The sequence below is a fragment of the Condylura cristata genome, unplaced genomic scaffold (assembly GCF_000260355.1).
Source record: "Condylura cristata isolate star-nosed mole 26May11 unplaced genomic scaffold, ConCri1.0 scaffold00006, whole genome shotgun sequence".
NCBI classification, from domain to species: Eukaryota; Metazoa; Chordata; class Mammalia; order Eulipotyphla; family Talpidae; genus Condylura; species Condylura cristata.
The window spans coordinates 64,226,929-64,245,902 of NW_004567107.1; the positions used below are offsets into that span (position 1 = coordinate 64,226,929).

General features: G+C 50.4%; 1 protein-coding gene across 1 annotated transcript in view; it reads left to right on the forward strand.

The window, feature by feature from the left end:
• DNAI1 (dynein, axonemal, intermediate chain 1) overlaps positions 1-18,974 on the forward strand; it is a 34,765-nt gene that overhangs the window by 7,882 nt on the left and 7,909 nt on the right. The window contains exons 10-13 of the mRNA XM_012721258.1: positions 3,763-3,847; positions 7,696-7,813; positions 8,077-8,120; positions 15,159-15,406. Of these exons, the coding sequence (XP_012576712.1) occupies positions 3,763-3,847; positions 7,696-7,813; positions 8,077-8,120; positions 15,159-15,406 (495 nt within the window). The remainder of the gene's footprint in view (positions 1-3,762; positions 3,848-7,695; positions 7,814-8,076; positions 8,121-15,158; positions 15,407-18,974) is intronic.

The window sequence follows — 18,974 nt, forward strand, 5'->3', positions numbered from 1 at the left end:
GTAGGGAGCCTTCCTAAGGTGGGAGATGTGAGGATAAAGCACTATCTCCAGGAGCAAAGTGCTCATGGGATTTGGGAAGCCAATTTGCTCTTGACCTTCAAGTCCTTAGATTTACCTGTGCTTCATTCTTTAGGTGAGTCGTCAGGGCCAGGAGCCAGGTCAGAATTGGTTACAGATGTCAGCAAGTTCAAGCCAACCACAGGGTATGACCTCCTGAGGCTGGATTTACCATGAGGAACCATCTAAGAGTCATAATAGAGGGCATGATTGGGGGACTCACTTTGGGCGTAGCCAGCATAGTTTGGGGATCATCATAGGAATTAGCTCACTACAGGGAGGATCAGCACAGAGAAAGACTGTGCTGATTTGTCCCTTCAACAGAGAGAAAGCTAGGCCAAAGTCTCAGTGTGGACATCTGGATGGGTTTGACCAGCAGCAGGGTGGAAGGGACCAAGTCCATCAGTAACTGGGGGTTGTGTTCAGCACCTTGGAGAGCTCACAGGCAGCTCTGGGGAACTAGTTCTGAATGGAACTAGAATGGAAGTCAATCAGTTAAAATTTTGATTCATTTCTCTGAAGTATGTCCACTTAATTCTCAATTCTTTGTTCCATGACCTTGATAATGTCATACTTTAGATTTGAGGGTTCACTGTCTTGGCTTAATAGGAACTTCCCCAACTCATGAACTGCCCCAATTCAATTTTTTTCATAGATGGAGCACTCATTTATCATGATCATATTGGATACTGGAACCCTAAGATGAAATATGGAGTTTCTGCCCTGTCCAGACCCTTGATTTCCCCTGAACTATTCTTTAGAGCTTTGGCGCTTCAGAGAGGTTATTGACCTTGGTCAGGGTCTGCTTGATGTATATCAAGAGTATGACTTATACCAGGACCCAGGGAAGAAAGTTCCTGTGGCTAAAATTGAAAACTATCCTTGGGGATAAGGGCCCCCAAATTGGTGTCTTAACACCCTCCAAAAGGCAAGATCATTCCACTCTATGACACTGGTCCTTCCAGCTTGGCTGACATGAAAGACATGATGCAGGCAGATTTCAGCTCTCTGAACCAAGAAGCCACAATGGAGGCAGGACACTGAGGGGTGCAGCTACCCTTTTCCAATGAATACCTTAGTATACAAGCTTTTCTTTAAGGTAATTGAGCTCTAACTTGGAACCCCAATTTCTAGGCAAGTCTGTTTGTAGAATAAGGTGAAAGTGTCAGTCACCTTCCTCTTTCCTCAGGCCCAGTGCACAAACAGTGATGCCTCTTTCTCAGATGTCAACTTTGATTGATATGAAACTCAAGTGTGTAGTAGAGAAAATAGAATAACATCATACTATACTGTAGGACATTCTTCAGTAATTGATCTTGGGTTTCTAGCTCAGTGAATTGGGTTAATATACAGAAATGAATACAAGCTTCTCTGATCTGGAAGATTGGGGCAAGAATAGGGAGAAAGAGTCAGAGGCCCAGGCTTAGTGGGAACTGATAAAAAACGGTGGTTGCTCAAGTAGCATAGTATCTAGAACAAGGGAGAAGATACAATACTCTCTCTGTAGAGCACTGTTGGAGCCCAGTCTCCCAGGACCAAGAGAGGAAGGGTCTGGCTGGAAAGGGACTGGCTCGTGGTGTGGGGCTCAAAACAGGCACCGTGGCTTTGCCACTTATTAACTAAGGTTCTTTGAAAGCTGTCTCCTCATCTGTAAAAACATCCAAAAGGTACCTACTTTGCAAGATTTTCATAGGACCCAAACTGATGTATTTACAGTCCCTAACACAGTCCTTGCTTGTTACTAATTGACTGGGGGTGGCTGTTGTTGTAAATATGTCACAGCTGATGGCATGTGCCACTGGAAGGCATCACTTGAGGAAGTGCTGACTTGGGGGCTGAGGCAGTACCCTCCCATGTCAGAGGAGGGGATCACCAGGCACACAATTCTATGGCTGGATGAGACTTAGGACCATGCTTCCTGACAGTGGGAGAGTCATTTGCCAGGAAGTTGCCAGAAAGAGGAAAAAAGAATTCCTGCTCTGGATCAGGAATAGGGGGGAGTAGCTCAGCCTCTTACAGAGTGCCAGTCCCGCCGCAGCCTGACCACCAGGTGTATCCTGAGGACTTGATTGTGAGACTTCAATGAATGTTCTCCATCAGTTTGCTAAGATAAATTTGAGTCACTTTGAGATCTAAAAAAAGACCTCAAAGGGAAGTTCCCCAGATGTGACTTTATAAGTCCTCACCACATGGGTGTGTTTATTCCCTCTGACACTACCACCACATCACTTCTGGGCATTGGGTTAAATATTATCATGTGCATTATTATACTGAATCTTCACAACCACCTTGTGGCACAGGTGCCATTATTCTTGCCTACTCTGTCACAAGCACTCTTAAGACTCAGAGAAGTTAAGTATTTGTCAAGTCAAGATTTCCACTCTTGACCCATGGGTTGGAATGGGAATGTGGTTCTGCATAGTTCCAGAACCCATTTTCTCTCTCTTTTTTTAAGGTTTATTTTTTTATTTATTAAAGATTTATTTATTATTTATGCAGATAAGACTGGGGTACAAGCCAGAGGTGCAGAGGAGGTGAGAGGATTCACCAGAGACAGTGTGGGAAGCAGGACAGGCACCTCTGGGGCAGGGATCAAACTCACACTGAAGCGGCTGCAGCCAGCTTGCAGTGTTGTGTCCTAACCCGTTGTGCCACCAGAGAGGGCCACACAAAGTTTATCTATTTGTGCATACAGAACTGGGGTTCAGGCCAGAGGTTCAGGGAGTGAAAGGATTCACCAGAGACACTGGGGAGCAGAACAGGCAGATGTACTGAAATATACTGAGGGGAGCAGCAGGTGAGGTAGGAGAGGTCTGCCATAATATGTGGGTCACCTCTCTGGCTGGGGATCGAACTCATGCTACAGTGGCTGTGATAGCTTCATAGTGCTGTGCTTTAACCCATTGCGCCACCAGAGAGGGCTCCAGAACCCATTCTTTTAACCACTTCCTGCTGCTGCCACTCTAGGAACTCTCATCCTCAGGCACCTTGGTCTGGCTCCCTGGACTTGTCTGGGGGGTTACCTAGTCTCCATAGGTTCAGTCTTGCCAGCCCCAAATGCTTTACTCCTCTATTAACCTACTAAGTGATTCACCTTATAGGTTTATGGAATTCCAATAATGATGATCTTATATTTTGATTCAAAATGGGTCACTTTTCCCTGACATGAAAGTTCACTTTCTCTTTGGTCTGAGCAGTGAGCAAGGACCTGGATTAGGAATCAGTTCTGCCTTGAACTGCCTGTGCACAGCATGGTTCTCTCCCCTCACTGTTCCTCTGTGTCTTCCTTGACTTTTGACTAAATAAGCCGAACCAGATATACCTTCCATAGGAGTCTTGGTCATAGCCTGAGCTGATAAAATCTCCTACTTACCCTTTTCTGTTCTCCCTGGTAGTAGCCTTCCTGCGTTCTCTTTCTTGCTGTGTCTGTGCTCAGAGAAATCCCTTCTCCAGAATAAAGTCAGAAGGAAGTGCATGGCTCTGTCCAGGGGCCAAGTATGGTAGTTCAGACTCCTAAGCCACTTGTGATCTGGGGTTTCCCAGCAGGCAATGATGGGGTGAGCTGGGCCATGAGGCATGCAGAGATGCTGGGGTGTGTGTGGTCAGACAGGCACAACTGAATCATTTGCAAGTCTGGTATGTGTCCCAGGGCATGACCTTCCAGGCGCTGGCCTATGAGTACCCGTGGCCTCTGTGTCCCCACAGAGTGATGACATCACCAAAGTGGCCCAAGCTGCTAAAATTGTGGAGCGGATGGTCAACCAGAACACATATGATGACGTTGCTCAAGGTAAGATTTGAAGGGCTGCCAACCTCTACCACTGCTTGTATTAAAAACCTTTCATACAAGGGGAGTATTACAAACAGGTCCTACAGGTGCAAGGGGAGAAAAAATAATCCCTGCCTTTTCTGGATGTCACCAGGGAGACAAGATTTATGCAGGTCAACTATGAATGATGACATAAAAAACAATGGGTGTAGTGATGAAATCTGACAATGGTGCAGCAAGATACACACATTAGCGACCTAATGTCATCTTCTCAACAATCCTGGGAGGCAGGCAGGGCAGAGATTATTTTTTTAAGAGTTATTTGGGCCCTCCCTGGTGGCGCAGCGGGTTAAAGCACAGCACTAAGAAGCTAAAGCCCCTTCAGTATGAGTTTGATCCCTGGCCCCGGAGGTGACCCACATGGCGCAGCAGACCTCTCCTGACCCGCCCGCTGCTCCCCTCAGCAGTGTACTTCGTCAATCTGCCTGTTCTGCTCCCCTCTCTGTCTCTGGTGAAACCTCTCGCCGCCCCTGAGCCTCTGGCCTATACCCCAGTTCTGTATGCACAAATAAATAAATCTTTTAAAAAAAAAGATTTATTTATTTATACATACGGAACTGGGGTACAGGCCTAAGGTACAGGGGTGGTGAGAAGATTCACCAGAGACAGAGTCGGGAGCAGAACAGACAGATTCACGAAGTACACTGCTGAGGGGAGCAGCGGGCGGGTCAGGAGAGGTCTGCCGTGCCATGTGGGTCACCTCCCTGGCTGGGATTGCACTCATGCTGAAACCACTAGCTTTGTAGCGCTGCCACCAGGGAAGATTCCTAGCAGATTACCCCTACTTTACACATGAAGAAGCCAAGGCCAAGGCCACCTGGCTAGTGAATGGCAGAAAGGATCCAAATCAAGGTCTTGAGCTTCCTGGAGCTGTGTTAAGTCCAAGGGACAAGATAAGCACTAGAATACACTAGGTAGTCAGAAACTGCTCTGGGGATCCTCATAAATGGGAAGGGATAATGGCAGCCGTCAAGGTAGGCTTTAGGAAGAACCAAGCTAAATATCAAATGATAAGCAGAATGGGAGCGGGAGGTTTGCAGGAGGGTGATGTTCTGGGCAGGGAGCAGCCCAAGTGAAAATGAATTAAAATGGATTCTGGGGAGAATGGATTCAGGTTCAGGGACCCAAACAGGAGCTTTGTGGGAAAGTGATAAAAATTCAGTCTGGAGAGGTGCTTGGAGCCACTTAATAAAAGGCCTTGACTATCACATAGAGAATCTGAGCTTTCTCTGCAGACCATTTAGAGATACTTCCCAAGCAGGGACACAGCCCTGAGAGCAGGTCTGGAGAAGGATGTGACTGGGCAGAATACAGGATAGAGGCAAAGGTGAGTTTCAGGTATGGGCTGGAGTGGGCCCTGCCACACCTTACCCAGACTACACCCCCAGGGGATGAAGAAAAGAAACAGCTATAATAGTGAACAATAAGTGCCAGCATTCTCTGGGAATGGCTTACATCCCAGGCAAGGTGCTATACAATTTACATGCATTATTGTATGCTGACAGCCACGTTGTCAGGTGAACACCGTTCTCATCTCCCTCTTATAGATGAGAAATGCAGGCTGGAAGGTTGCCACTTGTTGAAAATCACAGCTCTGGTGATGTGCGTGCTGGAATCAGGATTCGCATGTGGGGCCCTTGGATCCACAACCTAAGCACTTCAGCGCAAGGCTACAGCGCCGCTGAACTGGAAGAGACATTTCAAATAAACGTTCAATAGGTCTATGGTGGTGATTAATTAGTGATGAGGTGAAGAAAGAGCCTGATTCAAAAACGCTTAAATCCTGGGGGCCTGGGAAATTCTGGTGTCTTTGACAGAGCCAGGGAAACGGAATCCTTCCCATGGCAGGAACAGCACATTCCCAAGTGGCTTGTATTTCCCTAAGAGGTTGTGCATTTATTTGGAGCAGCTGCCTCCCCAGAGTTGGCAGCTCCTCGCTGCTGGCCGGTCTCCTTTGCTGACAGCCTAGGGCTCTTCTTGGTGGCTTGATGCTCATTGCTCACCCGTGGGACATAGAAAGCAGGGCTGCCAAGACCAGCAGCCTAAACAAGCCCCCTTGTTATCATTCAGCCTGGAAAACGACCTTGAGCGCTTCTCAAAGCTGTCAGAGTACACAGCAGCCATGAATGAATTTGTCACTCACGCAGCTTGGCTTCCTGAAACCCAGCCTCTGCAACCAGCCCACCAAAAGGCTGCAAACGTGATTAATAACCATGGAGAAATTGGCCTCGGTGAACCTTTTTCATTTATAAGAACACAGTCACATAGAAATGCATTGAACTTTGATTTTTTTTAATTGCCTACTCTTTTTTCCCTTTGGGAAAGTGTAATCATGAAGGAGCAGTGAAAACAGAGAAGTGTTACCAATTAATCTCCTCTCAGAAATGAAGTATTTTCAAAGATAGTCTGAGCCCAGGGATCTCTGATGTGATCAGGGCTCACGCCTCCCCAACTGCTTTTTATTCTGAAACGTTTTTGAGGTTTTTGAGGTTCGAATGAAGTCCCTCAAGCTCAAGGTGTGGGGTATTGCAGGAGAGGCTGGGCGAGCTCTGGCATGTCCGTGAGGGAGGGTGAAGGGAGGGTTGGTTTCCTAATGGGTCACCCTTGGTTGAACACCATTACATTCCTGTTGATTTGTTTCACTGTGTCCTTTGAAGCCAGTGTCTGCTCTGTGGCTGGCCCCCTACCAGACACCACAGGTCCAGAGACAGACGTAACTTGCCTCCTGCTCTCTGGGGGCTGTCTGGTGGGAGACAGGCAAAAAGGATAAAGAGATGGAACTCTGTGTGACAGATATTGCAGTAGAGGGTAAGCAGGACTGGAACAGAGGAAGAAATGAACTCTGCTCACCAAAGAAAGGGAAAGTCTCATAGAGGAGGAGTTTGATCTGATCTGGAGTCAATAGGAGTTCTCCAGGAAGATGGAGGGACAGGACATTTTAGAGCCGATGAACATGTAGGAAAGCAAGCTTCTTTGCAGAATGTGAAGCTTGCATTTAATTTCTTATTGACAAGATTTAATGTAGAAGGCATGTTAACAGCTGGCTGGGAATGACACAGAAGTCATGACCCAGAACCTGCCTTTGGCCTGGGAGCCCTGTGCAAAGGGGGCCATTAAGTGGTTGGCAGTGGGTTGGGAAAGTGGTGTGTGGAGGTGATTAAAATGTTCTCACGCGGTAGCATTGTGGAACACAGACTGGAGGAGTTTCTGAAGGGAAGGAGACAAGTTAGGGGGGGATATCATAATGGTCCAGGTAGTGGGGATTGAAGCCTGAGCCTGCGAAGTGGCTAGAAATTGGGATAATGGGTTAAAAAAAATAATTGAAGGAAAACATGAGCTATGATAGAGAAAGATCTGTCAAAGATTACCTAGGTTTCCAGTGGAAGAAAGGGGCTTCTTCCTAAGTTAGAGAAAACTGGAGACAGATATGGCTAAGGACAGGAGGTGAACTTGAGTTCAGGGAATGCATACTGGATCCCCACAGCTTTGCAGTAGTGGGCTTGGCAGTGTGTATGAAGATGGAAAGATCTGAGGCTTTGTCCATGCAGACACGCTGCCTTACTGTAATTTGCCTCCAACAACAGTGACAGCAACAATGATGCAGAGAGTGAGAGAGAGAGGACTTACTGTGTGCCAGGTATTTCTCTAAGCACTTGACACATGTTAATCCAAGGAATCCTCACAACAGTAGCTGTTACTACTCGCACTCTGAAATACAAGGATCGCTTGACCCAAGGAGATGCAGAGATGGGCCTGCGTTTGCCACAAAATGGAGGTCCCAAGGCTGACTTAACCTCTATGTGTTTAAGATTTTAAATACTATGAGGATGCTGCTGATGAATACCGGGACCAGGAGGGTACCCTGCTGCCGCTCTGGAAGTTTCAAAATGACAAAGCCAAGCGCCTGGCTGTCACCGCCCTCTGCTGGTGAGTATAGATATTGCAGCAAACCCGAGCTCCTGCGGGCCCGCTGCGTGCACTCTGCGTGCAGGATGCTTCCACTGCTCTTAACTACCTTGAGGGTGACGTGTTGTGTGTTGGCAGACAGGGGTTTGCGATTCCCATGGGATTGTAGAATTAACCCAGGGCTCTGAGCTGTACAGCAGACGTCTGCGGTGCAGTTAAGAACTAGTATCCATGGGAGAGTCATGTCCATTTCCTGAGCCAATGGGTTCATATTTCTTTTGCAGGAATCCAAAGTACAATGATCTGTTTGCAGTGGGACATGGCTCCTGTAAGTAACCTGGTTCTTCATGCATGTGCTCACTCAGCCAGCAAACAGTAAGGGCCAGGTGTGAAAGATTCAGAAGACTGAGCTGCAGTCATTGTTCTTGGGGGTTCACAGTCTAATGGGAAAGACAGTCCGACTGGCAATTAGTGCTGGTTGAAGGACTACTCCAAAATGAGCCTTGAAGGAGTCACTACAGTAAAGGGGAACATTATATGCCAGGCAGGGCACTATCCTATGCCAGGTCTGGAGCCATGAGGGACAGCAAGCAATGAAGCCATCAAGGGAGGCAGGAGCAGGCCTCAAAGGGCTTGCTGAGTCATTCCGAGAAGCTTGAACCTTCTTCTTAGGGCACTCTTCTAACTACTAAAGGAATCTGAGGAGCTCAGGGACACAGCTAGTGCAGGGGACAATTGCAGATAGGAGACTGGAGACTAGGAGCCAGTTAGGAAACTGGCAAAGCCTCCCAAGTATCGATAGCTGGATCTGAATCAAGACTAAGGAGGATGGAGTAGTGGGTTTGAGAACAAGGAAGGTAGACTGGACCAGACCTGGAGAGGGATTAGCTGCTGTGTTGCTGATCTGGTCCTAGAGCAGGAAGGGGTAGGAGCAAGTGCCTGATGCTCATCACTTAGCCTCCGAGCCCTGGATATTTCCACCCCTATGGCCATCCCCCACCACACACTCTCGTGCACATGCACAATGGCAGCAGGAGGCAGCACCGTGGTGATTGTGGGAATTTGCTTTCCTTTGTGTCTTTGGTCTCTGCAGACGCTCCTACCTCCACACTGGCCTGGACATTCCCCCTTCCTAACGGGAGAGGGCCCCACACTTCGTGTTCGCCACAACTCCCCAGGTTAACAGCTTGTTCTCTGGCTGGAGGGATCAGCTTCTGTGAAAAGAAAACCTTTCCATTCTCCAAGCTGCTGTTGGCTGGCAGATACACAAGCTCCTGTTCTCTGCCCCTCGGACTGCCCCTCTGACCATTCTTGACTGGGGTTAGGGAGATGGGAAGGAGGCAAAGAGGAGTTCATGTTTGACATTCCTCGCAGGAGGGGACCTTGCAGCTGCTCCCATTCCCATACTCCGGGTGTCTTTGAGGTTGTCCTAAATGCCTGCTTTGTCTTGCCCCTCCTGATGGTGGGCTGCTGCCAAGCGGAAAGCGCCCTCCCCCTCTGGCAGGGAACTAGCACATTCCTCCCCCTCTGCTGCAGCTACTGGGCCTGGAACAGAGCCTGGGGGTTGGGCAGGCCCTCCCAGGAGAGGGTGTGGACCCCTCTGTGAGGCTGCTCTCAGTCCAGGCTCTCTGCCCAGGACTGAGGTAGGGTAGAGGGGGAGGGGATTCCCCAGCAGGTGGGAGGAGAAGCTGCTTTAGCTCCAGTCTCCTCCTCCACCCCAGAGCCAGAAGCAGGGTCAGCTGGTTGGGGTCATGTGGAGGTGACCCTGAGGGCAGCCTTAGCCTTAGCCAGGTGCAGTGGAGAAAAGGTACCCCCTTCAGGGAAGATGAACCCAAGCCCCATGAGTTCTGCAGCCTTCTTTGGGCAGGTACTCACCCAGGGAGGGTCTCTCTGTCCTTTGTTAGTCCTTACTGTCATGTCCACCTGCCTGTAAATGCCACAGTCAGCTGGGGACCTTTTGTTTGGAGGGTTACTTCCCAGTGTTGCACCGTAAGGCCAGAAGCCACTCGGAGGCAATGGTTTGCTTACTGATGACTCGGAGAGGCTGACCCCTGGTCACCTTCCATCTTGGGGATGTTGTGAGGCTACAATTGAAAGAAAAAACAGCAAATGCTCCCTGTGAGCTGTAGAAGCTACACACACATCAGAACGATACCGATTTGTCTGTAGCTCGTTCCCCTACCTGTCCTGAGCTGTCCTGAAGGACCCTCAGGAACCCAAGCGAAGGAGAACTGTACTGTGGGAGCTGTAGGGATAGAGGGGAGTCAGATGAAACACTACTACCTCTCTGAGAGGGCGCCCCACGGCGGCAGTGGCATTTACTATTGTACTGGCACAGAGCTGTTAAAGACCTTTTAGGGAAGTACCCGTATCTCAGAACGGCTCTGTAGAAGCCTGAGCAGAGCTAGGGGGTGCTGGGAAGGGTTCTGCATTCCTTGTTCAGGTCGCCTCTGGGAATCCCATTCTCTTGAGCATCCAGGGGCCTCCCTGAAAGAAAGAAGGCAAAACTGAGGCAAGCAAAGTGTACCCTAACTTCCTGAGGGTGGGCGAGGAGCAGCTGGCTCACCCAATGCCAACCCCCATCGTCGAACTTTGCTCCAAACACTAGAATGAGAATTTGGGTTTATCGTTGGGTTTGCCCCTGAAGAGCTGAGCCCCAGGTCTCCTTTTGCCTGGAATTTCTAGATGTTTATTTTGTGACCTGCCAATAAGATTTTGGCAGGCTAGACTCTAGGCAGGACTAAGGCCAATGCCTCATTTTAGAGATAATGCAGGTTGGATGGAGTCAGGTCAGGAGCAAGCAGGTGGAGAAAGAGGGGTCCAGGCAATTGGCCCCCAGCCCAGAAACATTCCCACCTGCTTCCCTCTGTGGCTAGGGGCAGGGGACATGCCAGGCTGCGTACAAGGCAGGCAATGGGTACGTCCGAGGACTGGGATCCATGTTGCCAGCAGAGTGAAGCAAGAGGCTGTCAGCAGGTGAAAGCAGATGGAGGAACGCTGGTGGGCAAGGGGAGCCAAGTCAGGAAGAGCTGGCCGCAAGGCAAAGCTGGGATGCTGCTATGTCAGGCTGCCACGCTGAAGGGGGTCTTTCCCAGGCCACTAGCCAGTTCACAGCAGGGAAGTGGCACTCCTCCTGGTCTGCGGGGCAGGCACCGTGGAACACACCCCAAGCTCGGTATATGGTCCTGACACGGGAAATGGGAGGGGGCTGCCAGGGGGCCAACGTCAGGCCCAGAATCCCAATCCCAAACCCATTCCCACTCTGTCCCACCACATCCTGTCCCATCCCTGAGCTTGTCCAAGCCAAGGAAACACTTGTAGGGATTTAAATCTTTCCTGATCATTTATTTGTCAGCTTCCCTAATTAAGCAGTGTTAATATAATTTACTGAAAATGGAAATTCATCCACCTCATTTCTCCCTGTTCATCCTCCACACACAGAATCCATCACTCTTCAGCTGCAGGCTGCGTAAAATTTACAGGACTAATTATGTTGTCAGGTCTTTTTGTAAATATAGTCCATAAAGGCCACTGTGCTCACGGGGTTGTAGTGAGAGGGCATTCCTGTTGTTAGTTTAATTACTGGTTAGTTATTTAGGTTCTCAAATGTTTGCCTCATTTTCCCTAAATCAAATTAAATGTCCCTCTTGATGTATTCTGTCTCCAAGGCCTTGCTCTTATTTCCTACGCTGTTTAAATATGACTTCTCATTGAGAGTGCTGGGAAGAGCCCAGCTGCCTGGGTGGCTTTTCCGGCCCTGCACTCTGGTCTCTGGGCCTTGCTGGAGGTTTGAAAGCTTCTAGCACCCCCACCTTTTCTTGGGGCAGCTTTGGGGTGATCTCCTGTTTTTGGAGACTATACAAATCCTAGCCCAAGGGGAATTTTTCTTCCTGGATTCCAAGGTGTCAGGACCGAGGTATAGGAAACAGAAGCTGTCTTTACTATCATCAGAAGAGCTGAAGATCTTTGTATGGGTCTCCCTGATCTCTGGAGGGACTGCCACCCAACTGTCCCAGGAAAATGACCTTTCCTCAAATTTCCAACGATACTGTTTGGGTTCCCTTTTCCTGAAATGTCTATGGTATTAGTTTTTCGGTTTGGGGGTTTTATTTTTTTTAGATGAATATTGTTTAAGTCACTATGCTTGTGATAATTTGTTAGAGTAGCAGTGGAAAACTAAAACAGTTTTATTATTTTTTATAATAATGATCGACAAACGTAGTGACTTAAACAATATTCACTTATTCTCTCACAGTGCTGAAGGTCAGGACTGTAAGTCAGGTATCAGGAGGCTTCGTTTCTTTAGGAACTTCTAGGGGAACATCCACATCCTTGCCTTGTCCAGCTTCTGGAGGCCACATCTCATGGCTTGTGGCCCCTTTTCAGCCAGCAACTGCATCCTTTGACATCTGCTTCTGTTCCCACATCTCTTTCTCTGACTCGCCTGCCCCCTCTTCCTGTATAAACCCCTATGCTGACACTCAGATAATCCGGATCATGTTCCCATCTCAGGGTCTTTATTTGATTGCATCTGCAAAATCCCCTTTACACACAGAGTAATGTATTTATGAATTCTGAGGATCAGGACACAGACATCTTGGGGGAGGCCTTACCCTGCCTGCCACAATCCCCATTCAGATGCCCCTTGTGTCACTTAAATAGATATTAAACAGCTGTGGACTTAGAGCAAGCTCTGGGCTGGACTGATTTGTGATTCCACTGTTTGGGAGGCTGCGTGAGGCTGGTTTAGGATCCTTGCCCCTACATCTTAGTATCTACTTCCCTCTGACCACTAATCTGGTTGTTTTTTTTTTTAAGATTTATTTATTTATACATACAGAACTGGGGTACAGGCCAGAGGTTCAGGGGTAGCGAGAGGCTTCACCAGAGACAGAGTAGGGAGCAGAACAGACAGATCGAGGAAGTACACTGCTGAGGGGAGCAGTGGGCGGGTCAGAAGAGGTCTGACACGCCATGTGGTCACCTCCGGGCAGGCAAGAATCGAACTCATGCAGAAGTGGCTTTAGCTTCTCAGTGCAGTGCTTTAACCCGCTGCGCCACCAGGGAGGGCCACTAATCTGGTTTTAATTTGATGCCTCATCATGCCTTCTGCCTGCTGTGCCCTGCCTGAATCTTGAGCAGGAGCCCGAGTTTCTCTTAACAGCCAGAATTCTCTAGAATGGCTCCTCACAATCTAGAACTGTTGCTTTCAAGACAGGGGTAAAGCTGAGAGACTAAGGCCCCCCACTGGTGACCACCAGTTCCAAAAGACATCTATCCATTCTCTTCCCTGGGCTCCATAATGCCAGGACGTTGGAGAGGGAGCTGAGGTCAGTGAGATGGTGATGGGATTAAGTCACCCCTGCCTCAGGATCATGGCTTTCTTAGAGCTGCAGATCAGGCTCTCCAAATCTTGTGGGTGGTTGAAGGACACCTATGTGCCCACCCTCACCCTCTGTCAGTCTTATCCAGAGTTAGGGACAGATTGAACATCAAATGTATCCATAGCTCCCCTCTTGCCTGGGAGTTAACACTTTGTTACCCAGCAAGGGGGCTTGTCTCACTGAGCTACAGGGGCTGCATCGGGACAAGCCCACATCTTAAATGGGGTAACCCTGTCCCTGTTGGGGTCCAGCCCAAGCAGAGGCCAAACTTAAGTTTGGGTGATGAACAGGAGCGACAAATGACTGTCACACTGCCCAGATCCAGCTCTTTGTGATCTGGGAGGAAAAGGCACTCCCCTCAGCCAGAGGGAGCTCTCGCCTTCCAAGAGTAGGCACTGGGGACCCACCCTGCAACCCCATGGGATGAGATACTGCCAGCTCCCCACCCTACCTCAAGGCCAGCTCTCTATTGGCTTTGACAAAGTGCCAGGCCCAGGGTGACCCAACGTGGCTCCAGGGGTCTGGAAGCTTCCCAGTTTCTCCTCTTTGCCAAGAGTCTCACTTTCCCCAGAGCGGAAGCATTTCCTTCCTGAACCATTGTGTGCCCTCCCCATGACTCAGGCTAGACCCTGGCACCTCCTACCCCGCTTTACACATCTTTTGCAGATGATCAGGAGTCTGGTGTTTGTGAGGGTTACCCATGGTAAGGAAAGGCAAGCACCCCCATTGAGAACTGCTTTATCGGGCACGTCAGTTTGCCCCAGCTTCCAACTCTACCCATCTACGGCTAGCCTGCTCCTTGCTGCCTGGTCCTGGCTCCCAGTAAGCACCAACTCGTGTTTGCAAGGTCTGGGGTGGGAATCTGTTCATAGGCATCTGTTCATAGCTGACCTCATGCCTAAGGAGCCCAGCCCAGACTGCCTTGAGCTAGCCTGGACACTTGTCTCTTCAGTAAGGGGCAGCCTTAGAAATGACAGGAAATGACTTAAGCAGAACTAGTCAAGTTGCTGCTACCTTCCACCTCTCCCACCCATGGACTCTGTTCCTCAGGACTGGCCACTTTGTCAGAAGAGCCCAGGGCTGTAGTTGCCAGGAAGTAGTTTTGGAAGGGGAGAGGAGGAGAACTTCATCTCATCTGAAGGGCTGCTTTAGCATAGGGCCCCCAAGATGGAAGAGTTGAATGTGGTGGGGGAGGAGGTTCCCAGACATTCACCCTCCAGCTATGAGCTTGGAAAGCTTCCGGGCTGATAGCAGGAGAGCTGCACCCTGGGACTGTATTCTGTTCAGTGGCAGTATTTTCGGGATGGGCACTGAGTGTGCAGCAGATGAAAGAGCCATAGGTGCTGCCTCTACATGGGGTGGGCAGAGAGGAGGGCCTTTGCTGAGTGATGGGCTGTTAATCACCTAAAGTTGTGCCCAGGCTAGAAGGGTGGCACAGCGGGCCTATAGGAGCCTGATCAGCTGGCTGGAGCTCTGGTGATGCGGGGACTGTGGGGCAGCATGTGTGGGAAGATGGTGACAGTGGCTAGTTTGTGACTCACACAGACAGCTCCATATGGGTCCAAAGTGAACCCTTGTCCTGGGCTGGGACACACCCAGGACACCCATAGGTGGCACAGGGGTGTTATCCAGGCATCTCAGGACAACATCCTGCCTCTGGGCTGGCATCGCAGCCAGGGTACTCTGTGGGGGTACTGTACCTTCTCAAGACATTCTTCACTCAGCAATGTTTGAGCCTGCAGCCCCCTTTCCTGTATCCCAGGTAAAATGGACAGAATAACTGTCTGACCCTGGTCATCTTTATGAGTTATTGGATCTTCACATGAGTCCTGGGAAGGGGTAGGCCAAGTCTTATGATTTGCAGGTGGAGATGAGACACTTAGAGGACCCATAGGAGGAAGGGCTAGTCCATCCATTATGGGACAGCGAGGGGTCCTGGGATGGCTGGGTCCTCTAACCTCTGCCCATCTTCCCCGGAGCAGATGACTTCATGAAGCAGAGCCGTGGCATGCTGCTATTCTACAGCATGAAGAATCCCAGCTTTCCCGAATACATGTTCAGCAGTGAGAGTGGCATCATGTGTCTGGACATGCACGTGGACTACCCTTACCTGGTGGTGGTGGGCTACTATGATGGCAACGTGGGTGTTTACAACCTCAAGAAACCCCAATCCCAGCCCTCCTTCCGCAGCTCAGCCAAGTCTGGCAAGCACACGGACCCGGTGTGGCAGGTCAGCCTCCAAGCTGCTTGAGGGAAGTGAGCATTGGGAGCAGAGAGAAGAGGGCCACAGGCAAGGAGATCAGGATGATGGCGGCCAACTTAGAGGCCAAGAGATTGGATAGAGCAGGGCAGAAGCTAAGGATCAGGAGGTAACGAGGGTCTGCAGTAAGTATGGTGGTCGGTGACACAGAGCCTGGGATTAGAAACCTCCAGGGCCTTGGCAGACCTCTGCTGAGTATGTCAAGGTCTCTAGTTCCCTTCTCTGGGCTTCCTCAACTGCCACATGGGTTCTCCTCTGACATCTAGGCTAAATTCAGGGGACCTCCCAGATAGGGGCGTGCTCTGCCAGTCATCTACCCTCCAGGTGGGGCTGTGAGACATGACAGGTAGCCTCTGTCCCTGTCCCTGTCTTCTCTGTAACACTCCTCCAGACTGCCACAGGATGGAACCACTACCTGGACATCATGCTATCTTTCACCCCAACTCTCTGTCTCTAGTTGTAGTACACTGAGACTGGACTTTACAGTTTCAACCTTAGAGGGTCTCTTAGCTGTGACTTTGCAGGCCCCCTCTCACTGTGTCCTCCCTCCAAGGCCATGTACCCTCACCCCACAGCAGGTCCAGGAGAATCCAAGGGGTGATTTCTGCTTAAAGCTGCCCAAGGCCCTTGGACTTATCAGGCAGTGCTGGGACTCAGCTTTCTCACCATTCTCTGTCTGCTGTCCTGACAAAATCTGCAGGCAGGCTCTGTACTCCTGCCTTTTCTGGCCGTGAGTTGGCAGACACGTTTCCCAGGGGAGTTACCCTTTCTTACTTCACCTCCAAAGTTCCACCAAAGCCCCTGCAGAGCTTGCAGCCTCAGGAGTTCTTTCCTGAAAATTCCACCTCCCAGTTCACTGCCCCCAGGTGCCTGAGGGTCCCAGACACAGGGAGGATGGCTGCAGGAACTAAGGTCCGGGAGAAGAGCAAGACCAGACTGAACCAGCACCTGCCTGCCTCTGCTCTCCGATAGACCAGGGCCAAACACAGAGCATTGATGATTAACTTCAGCACCCTCTTCAAGCCCAGGAGGATGACGGGCTAAGGCCTGCTCCCACTCCACCAGGTGCTCTGAGTCACATGGCAGCTGGGGAATGCCAACGGGGTATGCAGAAGTCACATTTTCCTTCTCACTGGGCAGGTGCCAGGGAGACTGGAACACACCTGGTTGGGGTCACTTTCTGCTCCCCTGTCAGAATAGGGCTGCTGCCTTTGTAAAACTAAAGACTGGAAGTTCTTGACAGGAATCAAGACTTGTGACATGGGAGGAGCCTGCCTGTCTCTAACTCCTTTACTCACTTCCTGTCCCCTCCCCTCCTTCCTCCTCATCTGTCTATCCTGTTTGCTCCTCTGGGAGCTGAGGATGCTTAAGGGCTTAGTCTCTAGAGTTACTAGAGGGGTGATAACCACAGCCACAGGATGACTGGGCCAGGATAGGAGGTTAAGTACTAAAGAGGGCTTATGTGGACACTGAGTAGAAACGGAGGAGGGGCGTCCCAATAGTCCAGGATTGGGGGAAGGAGCTGGAGGACCAGGGAGAGCTTCCTCGAGCAAGGGACACCTGAACTGAACTGTCAGGGCTGAGAAAGTATTAATTAGAAGGGCACAAAGAGGTCACAGGCGCAGTGACACAGAGGCATCAAGCTGAGTGACCTGCTGGGAAGCAGTGTGTCATCTGGAGCACAGTGAGAGACCAGGAGTGGGAACAGGACCTGGAAGAAGCACAGGCACCTAGTTGTTAGTGTGTGTTTCTCTAGCAAGGAAGAAGCTTGGATTTTGAAAGTGAGTGGTTCCAAATGAAATGCAAGCAAAATGGTAAAGATGATAGGGGAGCTGCTCTTGTGGGCTCCCTGTGCTCTCTGCCCTGTCCCCAGAGCTACTTTCACAAGGCACCTAGATTTCCCCTGCAGTCATGTCTGTGTGCTGGAAATCTCTGGCTGCAGCATGAGAATCTTGAAGCCTGAGCTGGAGGAGGAGCAGCAGAGGTGGAAGTGAGGAGCTAGGGTTGAGAGCGATCGAGGCAATAAAATCAGGAGAAGGAAAAGCCTACTGGATGGCGGGGAGGGAAGCACTGGGGCTTGGCATGCCTGGTAGGGCATCCACAGAAATGGAAGGTGGCAGAAAAGGAACAAGTTTGGAGTCCAGAGGGTAGTATACGACAGGAGGTTGTTTGCATGGGCTTGGAACTTGAAGGACAGCCAGGCTGGTGAGTGAGAGGTTAGCGGCACTGTCTAGATCTTCCTGAAAAGGACTGTGTCTCAGGGAGACCAGAGAGGTTGTTTGGATCTCAAATGGCAGAACCAGGCAGATGGCCTATATTCTGTTGGCATCGGGAAGCTGAGGAACTGAAAGATTTTGGAGCCAGGGAGAGAAATGTGTTCATAGGGGACTGGATTCCTGTCCCAAGGCTCCGGAAGGCTTATCCCCAGGGGGCCCACCTGAGTAGCTAAACATCAACCAGCAGCACTCTGTGGGGGGGAAAAGTGCATATTTGTCCTGTGCTACTTTGGGTATGGGAGCAGGAAGGATATAGGATCAGAAAGTAGGGCCAAGCCAGTCTAGTGTGAGAAGGCAGAAGAACGTCAGGTAAGCAGGCTCCTGTGCTCTGTCTCTGTGTCTCTGTCTCTCTCTCTCTCCAGCTTTATTCCTGCCCTCACACCTCCACCCCAGGGGTGCATGTGTGACTTGCACACACACTTATACACAGACATTCACTTGCAGATACTCACACCACCCCCCATTGGGCATCAGGCTGCTAAGTGGGGTGTGAAATACAATTTCCATGCGTGCTGGCGGCTACTCATTAAACACTTCCCTTTGCAGCTCCCTCGTGCCTCTTACAGCCTGGCCTTTGACACCCCCAGCCTCCTCCCTGCTTTAAAGGGACTACCTTTATGCAGACCAGAGGGGAAGTGTCTCAGCATCTGGGGGAGTCTGGCTTGGGCCTCACTGGCTCTGAGGTGTTCTAGGCCCCCCAGTGAAAGTGCAAAAGAGCTGGCTGCCCAGACAAGCCCAGGCTCCCCTCAGCCCGCCCTCCTGCAGCTGTGATCCACTAGGCTTGGGGGTGCTGGAGAGGGACAAACTCTTCTTCACCTCCTCCTCCCCCTTCCCACACACCACTACCCACCCCCCTCTACAGCCATGGTGACAGCTGTGGTTACAGGCAGCAGCACAGGGTTCCTTTCCTCTCTCACTGGACCTCTGTTTGTGACGGGGGACCAGGGTCTCAGAACAGGAGGTCTGGAGGGAGCTAGAGGATGGAAGCCCCGGGCACCCGCCCCGCCCCAGCTCCCTGGGATATGGCTTGGCCAGGCCTCACATCTGGCAACAGAAATCCGAGCCTCAAGCGTGTCATCTTCATAAGACAACAGCTTGGTCTCCAAAACACTTTCCCATATGTTTGCTTCCAGCCCCGAGAAGATGGGTGGGGCAGGGTTATTAACCTCGATTTGCAGATGGAGAAATGCAGCTCAAATTTTGAGATTTGGGAGTGAGATTTGGGAGCAGGAGCTAGTGGTAAAGTAAAGGCGGGAATGGAG